Here is a 17,596-nt window from a genome sequence, read left to right on the forward strand (position 1 = left end):
TTATCACATCTTGTTGAGGTACTGCTGCACATTGACAAATCGAGTAAATTAATCACATTGCATCTACTGCAGGGTGTCAGTGAATCCTTATTCTTACACAATATTGATTTAGAATTTCCTTCAGTTCCTATTTCTCTATTAATGACTGAACACGGTAAGGATGAGACAGCAGGCCAGTGCCTGCATCTGTTCTGAAGCTAGTGGGGCCATGAACATATATTTTCCTCAACATACTCCATGTCTGACCATCTGCTCCATAATAAGTTCATTGTTTTCCTTTTGTAGAAAGTTACTGAATTGACAGAGAAGGGAAACCGGGCAGAGAGTTCCAGACTCCTCCTCAGTTTGGTGATGGGCAAAGGCTCCCGGGCCCGCAGGGCGATGTGGGAATCCTTTCTGACTTTGAGGACTGAGTTACCGAAGTTGGACAGAATACTGAGGCAAATACAGGAGCGAGGTATGTTAAAAACATACACTGAACACTAAGTTACGTTGAAATAAATGTTAGTTATTTAATTATTTTGGCTCTGTTTCCATGGATGTTTTTATATATATATATATATTTAAACAGGTCCTGATCCACAGGAATACATGAACATTGCCCAAGGGTTATTTGAGTTACCCACTCAATTGATAGGTGAGTGATGAATGCACAGTTCAAATCACGCCTCAAATGTTAGTCTGCGACTTCGCAAAATCTGGGAATCAAAATTTGCCATTAAGCATTCGCTGAAACGAGGAAATCTGCAGATGCTGGAAATTGAAGCAACACACACACAATGCTGGTGGAACGCAGCAGGCCAGGCAGCACCTATAGGGAGATGTACAATTCGCTATTGACCTCCACAGAGATTGTCTGACATTTCATTTACACCTGTTACTGCATCTACATCATCATTTTTCAGCGGTCCGATATCCTTTTTTTATTCTTTATAAATCTGAGAAAGAAAAAAATACTTCGGTAATTTTTCTTATATTATTGACCATTTGCTTGCATTTCCTGCACATTCATGTATATCTAGGAGCATCTATAACATTGTTGCCTCCAACATGACCCACACAGTAAATTACAGGCACCTACAAGTCTGTGCAGGAAACTACCCACAATTGCAGTAAATTTACCCCATCTCACCTTAACCAAAGGCCCTCTGGTATTAGACACTAGTCTTATGTAAAAATAAACAAACAGAATAAAGGCTGTTGACCCAAACTCTGATCTCTCAAACTTGTACACCTCAGTCAGATCTCTATTCTACCACCAGAGTAAACAAATAAAGTTTATCAAACATCTACTTTTAGCACATGTCACCGAATGTTACAATGCTTTGCAAGTTACACCTGTAGAAATACTCGAATGAAGTTGGAAACTCCTGATGAAATATGGCCACTGTCGTGCCTTCTCTGTATCTACATCAATATATTGGGTCCAGGTCAGATACTCGGAAATATTGACACCCAGGATTTTGAAATTGATCACACTCTCCACTTCAGATCCATCTGTGAGGATTGGTGTGTCGTCTTTCCTCATCTTACCCTTTCTGAAACCTACAATTTGCTCTAATGATATATTTTCATCAACGCAAGCAGGGTTCAGCACTCCGTACAAGAATGTGCAATTCTGATAGGGGTACACATCACTGAACGGAAATGAAAACATAACCCATAAAAATGAAGAAAGAATTATAATAGAAGAACGTTAACCTTCTAAGAATGGAAGAGTCTGACTCCCCACGGAAGACATCCCCACGGTCTGAGCGCACTAGATGTCGACAAGGAAGCGTTGAGCGCTTGGCTCAGAGTTGGAGACCTCTTCCCAGAAACAGAAGGGAGCATACAGGAACAGGTGGTTAACACATCTAGTTATCAATAACAAGAAATAAAGGCCAACAGGTTCAAGATGATAAATGGTGAAAATTACAAGAGAAGCCAGAAACAATTGAACACATTACAGGATCCTGCAGTAGTTTTACTCAGTCTGAGCACTGACAATCAATTGGTAGACAACTTTCACCAAAATCTTGCTTAAACCACAACTGACGAAAAACATCATCCCTCAGTATAAATACAAGTCTGCTCCACTTTTAGAGTTAGAGTCCGAGAAATCCACCGTGACCGATCCATTATTACAGATAGGACAACTCATAATAACTGTCCGGCTATACTTCTACAGGATAAAGCAGCAAAAACAACTTTTTAAATAGATATAGCCATTCCAAACACACATAACTTACAGAAATCAATTAATGAAAAACTTTAGAAATATGCTGAATTAAAAAAGGAAATTGAAAGACTGTGGAACACAGTATAAATTGTCCCGATAATAATATCGATAACTGGCATCATTCAAACAGCACTACACAATAGTATTAAAGAATTAGCTCCACACAGCAATGTTCATGTAAACCTTACGAAAGCCATGATAGTATACACCACAAGAGTAATCTGAAATTTTCTATCAATTGAGAAATGAATGTGCTTGGATATGCCTGTAGCTCAGGATTTGCCATTCTGAGTTAAGAAAAAAGAAAATTAATACTAAGTTATTTATTAAGAACCTTTCATCGGGGGAATGCCGTTCAAATTGCCTTATAATGGGATAAAGTGAAAACTAGAAAATAAAAGACAAAATAATATCAATTACAAGCAAGGTTCAAATTTTTAAAGAAGTTTTACGCTGGTGCTTAAAAGTGACTAATTGAGTCTACATCCCTTACACAGTACTTGCAGAAATCTTGGTCTCGCTAGTTATATATATCTGCCTCAGAATTTTCTGCAGTACTGTCGTTTTAAGTGTTGAATTCTACAGTTTAGGAGAATAGTTCAAAAACATACAAAAAAATCTGACCTGCCAACGATCCTTTGGCCTTGTACCTTATTGTCTGCCTGCACTGCATTCTGTCGGCAACTGAAACACTGTTTTTCTGCACTATTCTTTTCCGTTTTTCCTTGTAGGACCTGATTGCACCGACGCGATGATATTATCTATTTGGGTCGCATCCATAAACTTTTTCATTGTATCTTGGTACGTGTGACTGTAAAAGACCTAATTGCCAAGTTGTTGTCAATAACACAGAGCTGATTGGTTGGTTAAGAATGTTACGCTCCCAATACCTATTAAATGCTCCCAGTGCCGTGCGACTCACAGCCTCTGACAATCAGGTCCAGCTCCTGGCCTTCACGTGTGGCTTAGCAACTAAGCTTGGTAGAGGCATTTCTTCCGATAGTAGAAAGGACAAATGCGGGTTACTGCCACCTGACAACCAGTCGCTTCGGGCAATAGATGGGAGATGCCAGAGAGTAGTGGTGGATAATTGTTTATCGGGATGGAGGCCGGTGACTAGCGGGGTGCCGCAGGGATCTGTTTTGGGCCCAATGTTGTTTGTAATATACATAAATGATCTGGATGATGAGGTGGTAAATTGGATTAGTAAGTATGCCGATGATACTAAGGTAGGAGATGTTGTGGATAATGAGGTGGGTTTTCAAAGCTTGCAGGGAGATCTATGCCGGTTAGAAGAATGGGTTGAACGTTGGCAGATGGAGTTTAATGCTGAGAAGTGTGAGGTTCTAAATTTTGGCAGGAATAATCCAAATAGAACATACAGGGTAAATGGTAGGGCATTGAGGAATGCAGAGGAACAAACAGATCTAGAAATAACAGTGCATAGTTCCCTGAAGGTGGAGTCTCATGTAGATAGGGTGGTGAAGAAGGCTTTTGGAACGCTGGCCTTTATAAATCAAAGCATTGAGTACAAAAGTTGGGATGTAATGCTAAAATTGTACAAGACACTGGTAAGGCCAAATTTGGAATATTGTGTACAGTTCTGGTCACTGAATTATAGGAAAGATATCACTAAATTAGAGAGAGTGCAGAGACGATTTACTAGGATGTTACCTGGATTTCAGCACTTAAGTTACAGATAAAGGTTGAACAAGTTATGTCTCTATTCATTGGAGCGTAGAAGGTTGAAGGGGGATTTGATCGAGGTATTTAAAATTTTGAGAGGGTTTGATAGTTGACGTGAATAGGCTGTTTCCATTGAGAGTAGGGGAGATTCGAACGATAGGACATGAATTGAGAGTTAGGGGGCAGAAGTTTAAGGGAAACACGAGGGTGTATTTCTTTACTCAGAGAGTGATAGCTGTGTGGAATGAGCTTCCTGTAGAAGTAGTAGAGACCAGTTCAGTTGTGTTATATAAGGTAAAATTGGATAGGTATATGGACAGGAAAGGAGTGGAGGGTTATGGACTGAGTGCGGGTAGGTGGGACTAGGTGAGATTAAGAGTTCGGCACGGACTAGGAGGGCCTAGATGGCCTGTTTCCGTGCTGTGATTGTTATATGGTTATATGGTTATAATTCGGGCTCGTCGGCCGTGATTGGCCGCTCATCCAGAAGGAGGAGAAGAAAATCTCTCGCTATACCCCTCATGGGGGAAACTTTTGAGTAAACCCAGTGGGGAAAAATCTGGAGCTGGAGCCCCTAAGGCAGTCTTACGTTGTATTCAACGCGGTTTGGCAACTCCTGTGACACCTCTGGTGACAAGCTGTATCAGTCTCTGCAGTTCCTTTGTGTTCATCGTCTGCTAAAGATGCTTTAAATATAGTCAAATGTTATTGTAACGGAAGTGCAGTCAGAAGTACGATAAGATATCAGGGGAACGGTCACTTGAAGATTAATTAATATCAGAATATGAGGTTTTGACTTTTTTTCTGGGACATCCATCGCTGTCAATTCCACTGCCTCTGAACAGAACTTTACTTTCTGTCCTAATATCCATGGAAGCATTGAATTAATTCATGTAATCTCAAACACAGAATGTTGAAATGCATTTATAAAGTTCTTTGTCAGTTGAGGCAATTAACATTTTGACAATGTTCTCTGTTCCGATGGAAGATGTTCAACAGAAACACATGGAGACTCTGCGGGCACAAACTGAAACTCTGAGAGTGAACACGATCCTGATGAGGGAGAAGGTGAAGGTTTTCCAGCTGGTTGATCGATACGCTGAGCTCACGGTCATTTCTACTGTTCGAGATCGGAGACTGGTTGAACATGAACTGATGGCAAGAGGCAGAGACCACGAGAAGTGTAGAGAGAAACATCTCCGCGGAGAGCTGGAAAAAATCCGGATTGATCAGTTGTTCCAGAGCAGCTTTTCCCGGAGTAATACCAAGCCTGCATGTTCGGCAGCAGTGACCGGAGTCGCAGGTATCGGGAAAACAACAATGGTACAAAAGATTGTTTACGACTGGGCCACTGGGAAAATATACCAACAGTTCCAGTTTGTATTTAGTTTCAAATTTCGGGTTTTAAACACCATTAACTGCAGAATAAACCTGAAGGAACTGATTCTGCATCAATATCCTTACTTTGGGAATATCCTGAGAGAGGTCTGGAAGAATCCACAGGGACTGCTGTTTATATTCGATGGTTTGGACGAATTCAATGAAAAAATTGATTTTGCTGACAGTCGGGGAGACACAGAACCTCAGTTCACATGCACAGATCCTGAATACAAGTGCAAGGTGTCTGAAATTGTGTACAGTTTAATCCAGGGCAAGCTGCTCCCGGGGTGTTCAGTGCTGGTGACCACCCGTCCCACGGCGTTAGATTTATTGGAAAAGGCGAAGATCAGTGTCTGGGCTGAAATCCTGGGATTTGTTGGTGAGGAACGGAAGGAATATTTCGTCAGACATTTTGAAGATCAGACGGTGGCGGAAGCTGTTTTCAAACACGTGAAGGAGAACGAGATCCTGTACACCATGAGCTACAACCCCTCCTACTGCTGGATCCTCGCTCTGGCACTGGGCCCTTTCTTCACACAAAGATTCAGGGAACCACAGCGAATTCCCAAGACCATCACCCAACTGTACTCCTACTATATTTACAACATCCTGAAAAACCACGGCCGTGAGATTGAGAACCCCCGTGATGTGTTTTACAGGGTTGGTCAGATGGCCTTCAGTGGACTGTCCGAGAAGAAGATTGTGTTTACAGATGGAGATTTGATCAAGTACGATCTGCAGCCTTCCCAGTTCCTGTCCGGGTTCCTGATGGAGCTTTTAGAGAGAGAGGATTCCGCTTGGAGCGTGCTGTACACATTCCCACACCTCACCATCCAAGAGTTTGTAGCTGCAGTCGCCCAATACCTGAATCCACATCCCGGGGATATCCTGATATTCCTCACTGAAGCCTACAGCATTTCAGATGGGCAATTTGAGGTATTTCTCCGTTTTCTTGCTGGTCTCTCCAACCCAATGACAGCTCGAAGCCTGGAGGAGTTTCTGGGTCCATTTCCTCATCAAACAACCTGCCGGGTGATTGACTGGGTGAAGGAGGAGGTTAAACGCCGGATTGGAAACACTGGGACTGAAGCTCGTAAAAGGAGCCTCCTGAACACATTGCACTACCTGTTTGAGTCTCAGAATCGTGGACTGGCTCAGGCCACACTGGGATCTGTGGAAACGCTTTCATTCAGTGGAATGACACTGAACCCGATTGACTGTGCGGTCCTGTCTCATGCCATCGGATTCTGTGACACAATAAAGGTACTCGACCTGGACAGCTGCCACATTCAGTGTGAAGGAATCCAGCCGCTGGGGCCAGGGCTGCACAAGTGCCGGAAGCTGAGGTAACTTGATTTATCTCTCATTCTGAACTGTGAAACTGCCTCATTGTGTTGTTTCAATGTAAAGGAATTTCGGTGAATTTGTAGTAAATTAGATTAAGAATTGTGACAAATGTCCAGGGGATTGGTCAGTAATTCCACAAGAAGGGAAGGTTCTGTGGTTCCTTCTGAAGGGATGTTGGATACTTCATCAGATCAGTGAACAACGACCATTGGTTTAATGATAATAAATCACAGGAATAGCCGTGTTCCTCGCTGCCTGTGACACGTCCATTGACAATGATCCTTCTCACTGTTACTGACACCCAGACCGACACTGACTGAAGCAGGTGGGTCGGTTATTCACATCTCCTTCCCGGTGAGGGACAAGAGACCGTCAGCAGACTGTCCCAGTGAGAAGGAAAGAGGTACCATCGTGAGATTGTCCTCCCACTGCCCTTCCCCGTGTGTAAATTTGCTTACTTCCAGATACGCAAAGAGCGAAGGCGCATCTCCTCTGGGCCTCTGTTCAGAACCGACACACACACCCAAATATTTTCTGCATCCTCTCGTCTTGGAGGATTATCGTTTACTCTTGGAATCCTCCTGTGGGACCTCTCATCCCAATCGCCCTTCCATTCCTTGGGATCAAGTCCCCATCGCCATTTCACCTGAGGGTTCGCTGTTACACTTTCCTAATTCTCCTGTGGGATGTCTTTACCCCACCCCCTTCATCCTGTGGGATGTCTTATCCCCATCTTCCTTCTTCCTGTGGGATCTCTCAACACATCCCCCATCGTCCTGTGAGAACTCTCTTCTCCACCCCACATCCCCCTGAGGGATCTCTCTTCCCCATCAATTTCCTGCTGTAGGTTCTCTCTTCCATAAACCCTTCCTCCTGTGTGATCTCTCTTCCACATCTCCCTTCTTCATCTGCGCTCACTCTTCCCCATCACCCTTCTTCCTGTGTGATTTCTCCTCCCCATCCTCCTTCCTTCTGTAGGATCTCCCTTCCCCTTCCGGCTGTGGGTTCTCTCTTACCCATCCCCCTTCCGGCTGTGAGATCTCTCTTCCCCATTCCCCTTCGTCCGGTGGGATCACTCTCCCCATCTCCCTTTCACCTGTGGGATCTCTCTTCCCCATCCTCTTATTCCTGTGGTATCTCTCTTCCCCATCCCACTTCCTTCCATGGGATTTCTCTTCCCCATCAACCTCCTGCTGTTGTAACTCTCTTCCCTATCCCCATTCTTCCGGAGGAATTACCCTTCCCCATTCACCTTCCTCCTTTCACAAACCCCTTACTCCCGTGTGATCTGTCATCCCCATCCCTTTAATTCCGGTGGGATCTCTTTTCTCCATCCCATTTCCTCCCGTAGGATAGCTCTTCCCCATACTGCTTCCTCTAATGGGATATCTATTCCCCATCCGCCTTCCTCCTTTGGGATCTCTCGTCCATCCGACTTCCACCTGCGGGCTCTCCTCGTTCCCCTTCCTCCTGTGGGTCCTCTGTTCCATGTCCCCTCTTCCTGACGGCCCTCTCGTTCCCATCCCTATTCTTCCTGAGGTATCTTTCCTACTCACTCCCCATCTGCGTGTATGATCTCTCTAACCCGTCCTTCCTCATCCTTCGGATCTCTGTTCCCCACGCTCACTCTAATGGAATATACCCATCCACCTTCTTGCTTTGGGGACACTCGTCCATCCGACTTCCTCTTGTGGGTCCTCTGTTCCATGTCCCCTCTTGATGTAGGAACTCTCTTTCCCATCCCCATAACTCATGAGGAATCTCTCCTACTCAACCCCCATCCTCCTGTATGATCTCTCTTCCCAGCCCCTCCTCTTACTTTCGGATCTCTCTTCCCATTCCCTTTGCTCCTGTGGGATCTCTCTATGTCAACATGCTTCCTCTTGTGGGCTCTCTCCTCCCCATCCCCCTTCGTCATGTGGGGCTCCTGTTCCCAAACCCCTTCCTCCGGTGTGATCTCTCTTACCCATCTCACTACCTCCTGTCGGATCTCTCTTCCCCATCCCCCATATTCCTGTGGGATCTCTCCTCCCCATACTTCTTCCTCCTGTGGGATCTCTTCGCCAACCCCACTTCCTCCTATGGGATCTCTCTTCCCCAACCCTCTTTCGCCCGTGGGATCTCCGCTCCATACCCCTTCCACCTATGCGGCCTCTGTTCCCAACCCCCCAGTTCCTGTGGGGTCTGCTCGTCCTGCCCTTCCCCTTCCCCCTTCCAGCTGTGAGCTCTCTCCTCCCCATCAAATTCCTGCCTTTGGAACTATTTTCCCCAACCTCTCTCCTACAGTGGGATCTTTCCCCATTCAGCTTCTTCCTCTGGGATCTGTCTTCCCCCATCCCCATCTTCCTGTGGGAGCCCTCATCCCCATACACCTTGCTCCTGTGGGAGCCTTCTTTCCCATCCCCTTCCAACTGTCGGAACTCTCTTCCCCATGCTTCTTCCTCCTATGAGATCCCTATTCCCCATCCCACTTTCTCCTGTGGGATCTCTCTTCCCCAACACACTTACGCAAGTAGAATCTCTGCCCCATCCCCCTTCTAGCTATGCGGCCTCTGTCCCCATCCCCCCACTTCCCCATCCCTCTTCTGTGGGATCTCTCCTACTGATTGCCTATCCTCCTGGCTGATCTCTTTTCAAAATGCTCTGATCCTCCTGTGCGATCCCCCTTCCCCAGCCCCTTCCGGTTGTGAGTCTCTCCTCCCCATCGAATTCCTGCTGTTGGAACTATTTTCCCTATCCCCACTCCTCCTGTTGGATTACCCTTCCTCTTTCACCTTCCTCCAGTGGGATCTGTCTTCTCCATCCGACATCCTCCTCTGGGATTTCTCATCCCCATACCCCTTATTCAGGTGGGATCTCTTTTCCGCAACCCCTTTCCTTCTGTGGATCTCTCTTCCCCATTCCCTTTCCTCCAGTGGTATCGCACTTCCTAATACTGCACCCTCTAATAGGATATCCATTCCCCATCCAGTTTCCTTCTATGGGATATCTCGTCCATCCGACTTCCACCTGTAGGCTGTCTCTTCCCATTCCCCTTCCTACTGTGGGTCCTCTGTTCCATGTCCTCTCTTCTTGACGGCTCTCTTTTTCCAATCTCCATTCTTCCTGAGGTATCATTCCTACTCACCCCCCATCTGCCTGTATGATCACTCTTCCCCGTCCTTCCTCTTCCTTTGGATCTCTGTTCCCCACGCTCCTTCCTCCTGTGGGATCTCTATTTCCCAACCCTCACCCTCCTGTGGGATCCCTCTTCCTCATCTCCCTTCCTCCTGTGGGATTTCACTTCCCCATCACCTTCGCTCCCATGGGATCTCCCTTCCCCATACCCCTTACTCTAATGGAATATACCTTCCATATCCACCTTCCTGCTTTGGGATCACTGGTCCATCCGACTTCCACCTGTAGGCTGTCTCTTCCCATCCCCCTTCCTCCTGTGGGTCCTCTGTTCCATGTCCTCTCTTGATGTCGGATCTCTCTTTCCCATCACCATAACTCCTGAGAAATCTCTCCTACTCATCCCCCATCCTCCTGTATGATCTATGTTCACAGTCCCTCCTCTTACTGTCGGATCTCTCCTCCCCATCCCATTTCATCATGTGGGGCTCCTGATCCCAAACCCCTTCCTCAGGTGGGATTTCTTTTCCCCATCCCCCATCTTGCTGTGGGATCTCTCTTCCTCATACTCCTTCCTCCTGTGGAATCCCTGTTTCCCATTTACTTTCCTACTGTGGGATCTCTCTTCGCCATCCCCTTCCTCCTGTGGGATCTCTTTTCCCCATACCCCGTCCTCTTGTGAGGCGTCTTTTACCATACCCCACTCTTCTTGTGGAATCTCCCTTCCACATCCCCCTTCCTGTTTTTGGATCGCTAGTCCATCCGACCTCCTCTTGTGAGATCTCTCTTCCCCATGCCCCATGCTCCTGTCGGAACTCGCTTCCCCATCTCCCTTCGTCCTGTGGGATCTCTCCTCCCCATACGCCTTGATCTAATGGAATATAGCTCCCAATGCACTTTCCTTCTTTGGGACCACTCGTCCAACTGACTTCCTCTTGTGGGCTCCCCCTTCCCATTCCCCTTCCTCCTGTGGGTCCACTGTTCCATGTCCCCTCTTGATGTGGGATCTCTCTTTCCCCTCCGCATACCTCCTGAGGTGTCTTTCCTACTCACCCAACAACCTCCTGTATGATCTCTCTTCTCCGTCCTTCCTCTTCCTGACGGATCTCTCTTCCCCACGCTCCTTCCTCCAGTGGGATCTCTCTTTCCCCTCCGCATACCTGTTGAGGTATCTTTCCTACTCACCCACCATCCTCCTGTATGATCTCTCTTCCCCGTCCCTCCTCTTCGTGACGGATCTCTCTTCCCCACGCTCCTTCCTCCAGTGGGATCTCTCTTTCACATCCTCGTTAGTCCTGTGGGATCTCTCTTCCCCATCCCCGTTCCTTTTGTGGTATCTCTCCTCCCCATCCCCCTTCCTTCTATTGGGCCTCTGTTCCCATCACCCCACTTCCTGTGGGATCTCTTTTCCCCATGTCCAACTCTTCTTGTGGGATCTCCCTTCCACATCCCCCTTCCTGCTTTTGATCGTTCTTCCATCCGACCTCCTCCTGAGGGCTCTCTTTTCACCATCCTCCTTCCTGCTGTTGGGCCTTTGTTCCCATTCCCGTCTTAGAATCATAGAAACATAACAAGTATGTGCAGGAGTAGGCCATTCGGTCCTTCGAGCCTGCACCTCCATTCAGTATGATCATGGCTGATCATCCAACTCATAACCCTGTACCTGCTTTCTCTCCAGACCCCCTGATCACTTTAGCAACAAGGGCCATAACAAACTTTCTCTTAAAGATAGCCAATGGACCGACCTCAGCTGTTTCCTGTGGCAAAGAATTCAACAGAGTCACCACTCTCTGTGTGAAGAAGTTTTTCCTGATCTCGGTCCTAAAAGGCCTCCACTTTATCTTTAAACTGTGACCCCTCGTTCTGGACATCCCCAGCATCGGAATCAATCTTCCTGCATCTATCCTGTCCAATCCCTTCAGAATTTGATACGTTTCAATAAGATCCCCCCTCAGTCTTCTAAATTCCAGTCAGTATAAGCCTGATCGATGCAGTCTTTCTTCATGTGAAAGTCCTGCCATCACAGGAATCAATCTGGTGAACCTTTTTTGTACTCCCTCTGTGGCAGGAATGTCTTTCTTCAGATAAGGGGAACAAACCTGCACACAATACGCTAGGTGCGGTTTCACCAAGGCCTTGTACAACGGCAGTAGAACCTCCCTACTCCTGTACTCAAATCCTTTTGCTATGAATGCCAACATACCATTTGCCTTTAACATCGCCTGCTGTACCTGCATGCCCAACTTCAATGACTGGTGTACAATAACAACCAGATTTCGTTGCGTTTCCCCTTTTCCTAATCGGCCACCGTTCAGATAATAATCTATTTTTCTGTTCTTGCAACCAAATTGGATAAACTCACATTTACCCACAATAAGTTGCATCTGCCACTCTCTTCCCCATACTCCTTCCTCCTGTGGAATCCCTGTTCCCCATTTACTTTCCTTCTGTGGGATCTCTCTTCGCCATCCCCTTCCTCCTGTGGGATCTCTTTTCCTCATCCCCCGTCCTCCTGTAGAACGTCTTTTTCCATCCCCCACTCTTCTTGTGGAATCTCCCTTCCACATCCCCCTTCCTGTTTTTGGATGCTAGTCCATCCGACCTCCTACTGTGGGATCTCTCTTACTCATCCCACTTCCTCCTGCGGGATATTTCCCCATCCACCTTCCTCCTGTCGGATCTGTCTTCGCTATTTCCCTTCCTCCTATAGGATCTCTCTTCCCCAACCACCTTACGCCCGTGGGATTACTGCCCCATCCTCCTTCCAGCTATGCGGCCTCTGTTCCCATCCCCCAACTTCCCGTGGAGTCTCACTTCCCCAACAGATCCCCCATCCTCCTGCCTGATCACTCTTCAAAATGCACTGATCCTCCTGTGCGATCTTTCATCCCCATCCCCCTTCCTCCTCTGGGATCTGTCTTCACCAAACCCCTTCCTCCTGTGGGATCGCTCTTCCCCATCCCCCTTCCTTCTGTGGGATTACCCTTCCCCATTCACTTTCCTCCTCTGGGATCTCTCTTCCCCATCCCCCTTCCTTCTGTGGGATTACCCTTCCCCATTCACTTTCCTCCTCTGGGATCTGTCTTCCCCATACCCATTGCTCTAGTGGAATATACCTTCCCCAACCACCTTCCTTCTTTGGGATCACTTGTCCATCCGACTTCCTCCTGTGGGCTCTCCCTTCCCGTCCCTCTTCCTCCTGTGGGACCTCTGTTCCATGTCCCCTCTTGATGTGGGATCTCACTTTCCCCTCCTCATGCCTCCTGAGGTATCTGTCCTACTCACCAACCATCCTCCTGTTCGATCTCTCTTCCCCACGCTCCTTCCTCCTGTGGGATCTCTCTTTCCCATCCTCTTTAGTCCTCTGGGATCTCCCTTCCCCATCCCCCTTCCTCTTATTGGGCCTCTGCTCCCATCACCCCACTTCCTGTGGGATCTCCCTTCCACATCCCCCTTCCTCCTATTGGGCCTCTGTTCCCATCACCCCACTTCTTGTGGGATCTCCCTTCCACATCCCCCTTCCTGCTTTTGATCGTTCTTCCATCCGACCTCCTCCTGAGGGCTCTCTTTTCACCATCCTCCTTCCTGCTGTTGGGCCTTTGTTCCCATTCCCGTCTTAGAAACATAGAAACATAACAAATATGTGCAGGAGTAGGCCATTCGGTCCTTCGAGACTGCACCTCCATTCAGTATGATCATGGCTGATCATCCAACTCAGAACCCTGTACCTGCTTTCTCTCCAGACCCCCTGATCACTTTAGCAACAAGGGCCATAACAAACTGTCTCTTAAATATAGCCAATGAATCGGCCTCACTGCTTCCTGTGGCAGAGAATTCCATAGATTCACCACTCTCTGTGTGAAGAAGTTTTTCCTGATCTCGGTCCTAAAAGGTCTCCCCTTTATCTTTAAACTGTGACCCCTCGTTCTGGACAATCTTCCTACATCTATCCTGTCCAATCCCTTTAGAATTTTATATGTTTCAATAAGATCCCCCCTCAATCTTCTAAATTCCAGCGAGTATAAGCCTAGTCCATCCAGTCCTTCTTCAGATGAAAGCCCTGCCCTCCTGCGAATCAATCTGGTGAAACTTTTTTTTACTCCCTCTGTGGCAAGAATGTCTTTCCTCAGATTAGGGGAACAAAACTGCTCACAATACTCTAGGTGCATTTCACCAAGGCCTTGTCCAACTGCAGTAGAACCTCCCTGCTCCTGTAACCAAATCCTTTTGCTATGAATGCCAACATACCATTTGCCTTTTTCATCGCCTGCTGTACCTGCATGCCCACCTTCAATGACTGGTGTACAATGACACCCAGGTCTCGTTGCACCTCCTTTTTTCCTAATCAGCCACCATTCAGAAAATAATCTGTTTTCCTGTTCTTGCAACCAAAGTGGATAACCTCAAATTTATACTCAATAAATTGCATCTGCCATATATTTGCGCGCTCTCCTAACCTGTCCAAGCCACCCTGCATCCTCTTAGCATCCTCCTCACAGCTAACACCGCAACCAAGCTTCGTGTCATCCGCAAACCTGGAGATGCTGCATTTAATCCCCTCGTCTAAATCATTAATATATATTGTAAACAACTGGGGTCCGAACACTGAGCCTTGCGGTACCCCACTAGTCACTGCCTGCCATTCTGAAAAGGTCCTGTTTATTCCACTCTTTCCTTCCTGTCTGCCAACCAATTCTCTATCCAAATCAATACCATTCCCCCAATACCCTGTACTTTAAGTTTGCACACTAATCCTTCTCTATGATTTCTTTTCCCCGTTCATCCTACTTCTGTCGGATCTTTATTCCCCACGCTCCTTCCTCCTGTGGGATCTCTCCTCCCCATCCCTCATCCATCGGTGCGATTTCTTTTCCCCTTCCCTCATCTTCATGTGGGATCCCTCTACTCATGCTCCTTCCACCTGTGGGATCTCTCTTCCCCATCCCTTTTCCTGTGGGATCTATCTTCACCATCCCACTTCCTGGTATTGAGCCTTTCACACTTCTTGTGGGATCTCCCTTCTACATCCCCATTCCTGATTTATGACAGCCAGTCCATCCGACCTCCTCCTGTGGGCTCTCTCTTCACCCTCCCCTTCCTGCTGTTGGGCCTCTGTTCCCATTCCCCTCTATCTGTGGCATCTGTATTACTCATCTCCCTTCATCCTGTGGGATCTCTCTTCCCCATCCGCCTTCCTCCTGTGGGATCTCTCTTCCCCATCCCCCTTCCTCCTGTGAGCTCTCTCCTCCCCATCAAATTACTGGTGGTGGATCACTCTTCCTCATCCCCCTTCATCCTGTGTGATTCCCTTCCCCATACACTTTCCACTTCTGGGATCTCTCTTCCCCATCTCCTTTCCTCCTGTATGAACTCCGTTCCCTCCTCTCCTCTTCCTGTCGGATCTCTTTTCCACATTCTCTTTCCGCCTGTGGGATTTGTTTTCCCCACCCCTTTACTTCCTGTGGGATCTCTCCTCCCCAACCCCTTCCTCCTTTGGGTCCTGTGTTCCATGTCCCCACATCCTGTGGGATCTCTGTTCCCCATCCCAATTCATCCTGTGGGATCTCTCTTCCCCATCCCCCTTCCTCCTGTGGGATCTCTCTTCCCCATCCCCCTTCCTCCTGTGGGATCTCTCTTCCCCATACATTCCTGCTGTGGGATCTCTCTTCCACATCCCTTTAGCTCGGGTGGGTCTATTTCACTGTGTTGTATTGACATTTCTGCATTTTCTCTCCATTGGGAATGGGACAGAATATGTGGAGTTTACAGGGTCACATCGACAGACTAAATTACTGACATTCATCGAATACCCTGGAGCTGGTCAGTGAGGGACATTGACATTGAGGGGAACTCCGGTCAGTGATTTGCTGAAGGGTTTAATGTTTCCTGAAATATCCGAGTGAGAGAAATTCGCGCAAACCTACGGTTTGATTTACTTTATTCATCAATTTGTTTTTTTGTGTTTAGACTCTGTTATAACAAACTGGAAGATTCAGGAGTGAAACTGGTGTCTGAGTCTCTGAGGAACCCGCAGTGTAAAATACAGAAACTGTGGTAAGTACCAGACTGTGGGAGATTGTGTTTACAGTCACTGGGTGACTGACACTGAACATTAATGTGATCAGTAATTGTGTTACTGATAAACACTGGGGATTTGTACCGTCTCCTGTCTCTCTGTGTCCTTCACCCTCACTCTCTCTCATCTCCAGGCTGTGGGAAGTCGGTCTCACAGATTCTGGTGCCGAGGATCTCGCTTCCGCTCTCAGTACTAACCCATCACTGACAGAGCTGGACCTGAGTCATAATCAACTGGGAGATTCAGGAGTGAAACTGGTGTCTGCGGCTCTGAGGAACCCGGAGTGTAAAATACAGATACTGCGGTAAGTACAAGACTGTGGGAGATTGTGTTTACAGTCACTGGGTGTCTGACACTGAACATTAATGTGATCAGTAATTGTGTTACTGATAAACACTGGGGATTTGTACCGTCTCCTGTCTCTCTATGTTCTTCACCCTCACACTCTGTCATCTCCAGGCTGTGGAGTGTCGGTCTCACGGATTCTGGTGCCGAGGATCTCGTCTCCGCTCTCAGAACAAACCCATCACTGATGGAGCTGGACCTGGTATTCAACTCGCTGACAGACCGATCTGTCCCCGCTCTCCGCCACCTCATACTGACCCTCCCGAGTCTGGAGCGGATCTGGTGAGTGTTTGTGTTAATGTTCAATGTGATAAAATATCAGCGGATCCGCGGGTTTTCTGGTGATATTTGTCTGTGAGTGTTGAAATATTAACCCTTGTCCCCTGTTACTGACTCTGTTGTGTAATCAGTTTATTTCATCTTTATTCTTCCATCTGTTTCAGGCTGGGGGAGAATCGGTTCAGTCGGACTGGCGAGAAGGAACTGAGATCTTTGCAGGAACCCAGACCCGGACTGAGAGTGGACTGTAAACATCCGCGCCCGCGGGATGGGGACATTTTGGCTGATTCCCCGCACTCCCCTTTAACTCCCCCTCCCCTTTAACTACCGCCTTTACCTGTAATGGCCGCGCGCCGGGGGTAATTCCCAACGGTTTTAATGGAACCGACTCCAGTCCAGAGCTCAGTGTCATCGGAAGCCATCCCGCATTGACGTATTTCCGCCTGCTGTTCTGCGGCGCAGATTCCGCCGGATGTGCGGGGTCGAAACTCCCCCACCTGAGACCCCGGGGACTTACACAGACAGAAAAAGCCCGTATTCCGGGCCTCAATCCGGGACTCCGGTGTCCCGGGGTGGGATTATCCCGGGAGAGAATCCCTTTACTCCCTTTGCTGAGAACGATGAATTCGCAGTCTGGCAGATATAATGATGTTAAATGGACAAATCCCTCGGCAGTGACCCTGAATCTGCAGCGATCTCGAATACGGCCCTAAATTGTGATTTTATTATCATCGGTACCCCGATACAGAGTGACGCTAAAAGACGGGACTGAATACTTAACCTGTCACTCGTTGTCGCCGGTCAGTTAATTGTGTGTGACTGTGAGTGAGTCGGGAGTAGCTTATTTATTCCCGCACATCAGCAGCTCACACATTGTTTAATTTACATTTTTCATGATGAAGTCAATAAACCGCTGTAACTTTCTGTCCTGGTGTCGGACTTGAGTTATATTTGAGGTTTCTGCTGCCCCCGCGCCCTGTGCACTGCAACAGTGGGTCGGAGCTCCTCACACTGACACAGTAGCGTCTCAGCTCCAGGCTGAGTGAGGTCGGATGCCCAGGATCTCATCTCCACCAAAGCTCCTTGCTGGCTAACTAACACCCTCTCGCCCCCTCCCCCCCCCCCCCCCGGGCGACAGTTAAAATCGA

The 17,596-nt window shown here is 47.6% G+C and overlaps 1 protein-coding gene across 2 annotated transcripts; it reads left to right on the forward strand.

Moving 5' to 3' along the window:
• The first annotated feature begins 289 nt into the window (after positions 1-289).
• LOC132390019 (NACHT, LRR and PYD domains-containing protein 12-like) lies at positions 290-17,356 on the forward strand. 2 transcript variants are annotated; one of them, XM_059962599.1, is made up of 8 exons: positions 319-457; positions 572-637; positions 2,953-3,022; positions 4,896-6,633; positions 15,716-15,802; positions 15,958-16,128; positions 16,284-16,451; positions 16,613-17,356. In XM_059962599.1, exons 4-8 carry the CDS (start codon positions 4,913-4,915, stop codon positions 16,770-16,772), a joined length of 2,307 nt encoding a protein of 768 aa, XP_059818582.1. In that variant the 5' UTR covers positions 319-457; positions 572-637; positions 2,953-3,022; positions 4,896-4,912; the 3' UTR covers positions 16,773-17,356. The 2 variants fall into 2 exon arrangements, with proteins under 2 accessions (XP_059818581.1, XP_059818582.1); XM_059962598.1 differs by lacking the exons at positions 572-637; positions 2,953-3,022 and having other exon boundaries at positions 290-457.
• Positions 17,357-17,596: the final 240 nt, after the last annotated feature.

The sequence above is a fragment of the Hypanus sabinus genome, unplaced genomic scaffold (genome assembly GCF_030144855.1).
Source record: "Hypanus sabinus isolate sHypSab1 unplaced genomic scaffold, sHypSab1.hap1 scaffold_740, whole genome shotgun sequence".
Classification (NCBI taxonomy): domain Eukaryota; kingdom Metazoa; phylum Chordata; class Chondrichthyes; order Myliobatiformes; family Dasyatidae; genus Hypanus; species Hypanus sabinus.

Bases quoted from the DNA above. Each gene is read 5' to 3' on its own strand.
- LOC132390019 (XM_059962598.1), top strand. From the start codon at position 352: ATGGGCAAAGGCTCCCGGGCCCGCAGGGCGATGTGGGAATCCTTTCTG. The intron at 458-4,895 runs GTATGTTAAAAA...TTCCGATGGAAG, and splicing joins GAGGCAAATACAGGAGCGAG to ATGTTCAACAGAAACACATG. The intron at 15,803-15,957 runs GTAAGTACCAGA...TCTCATCTCCAG, and splicing joins TGTAAAATACAGAAACTGTG to GCTGTGGGAAGTCGGTCTCA.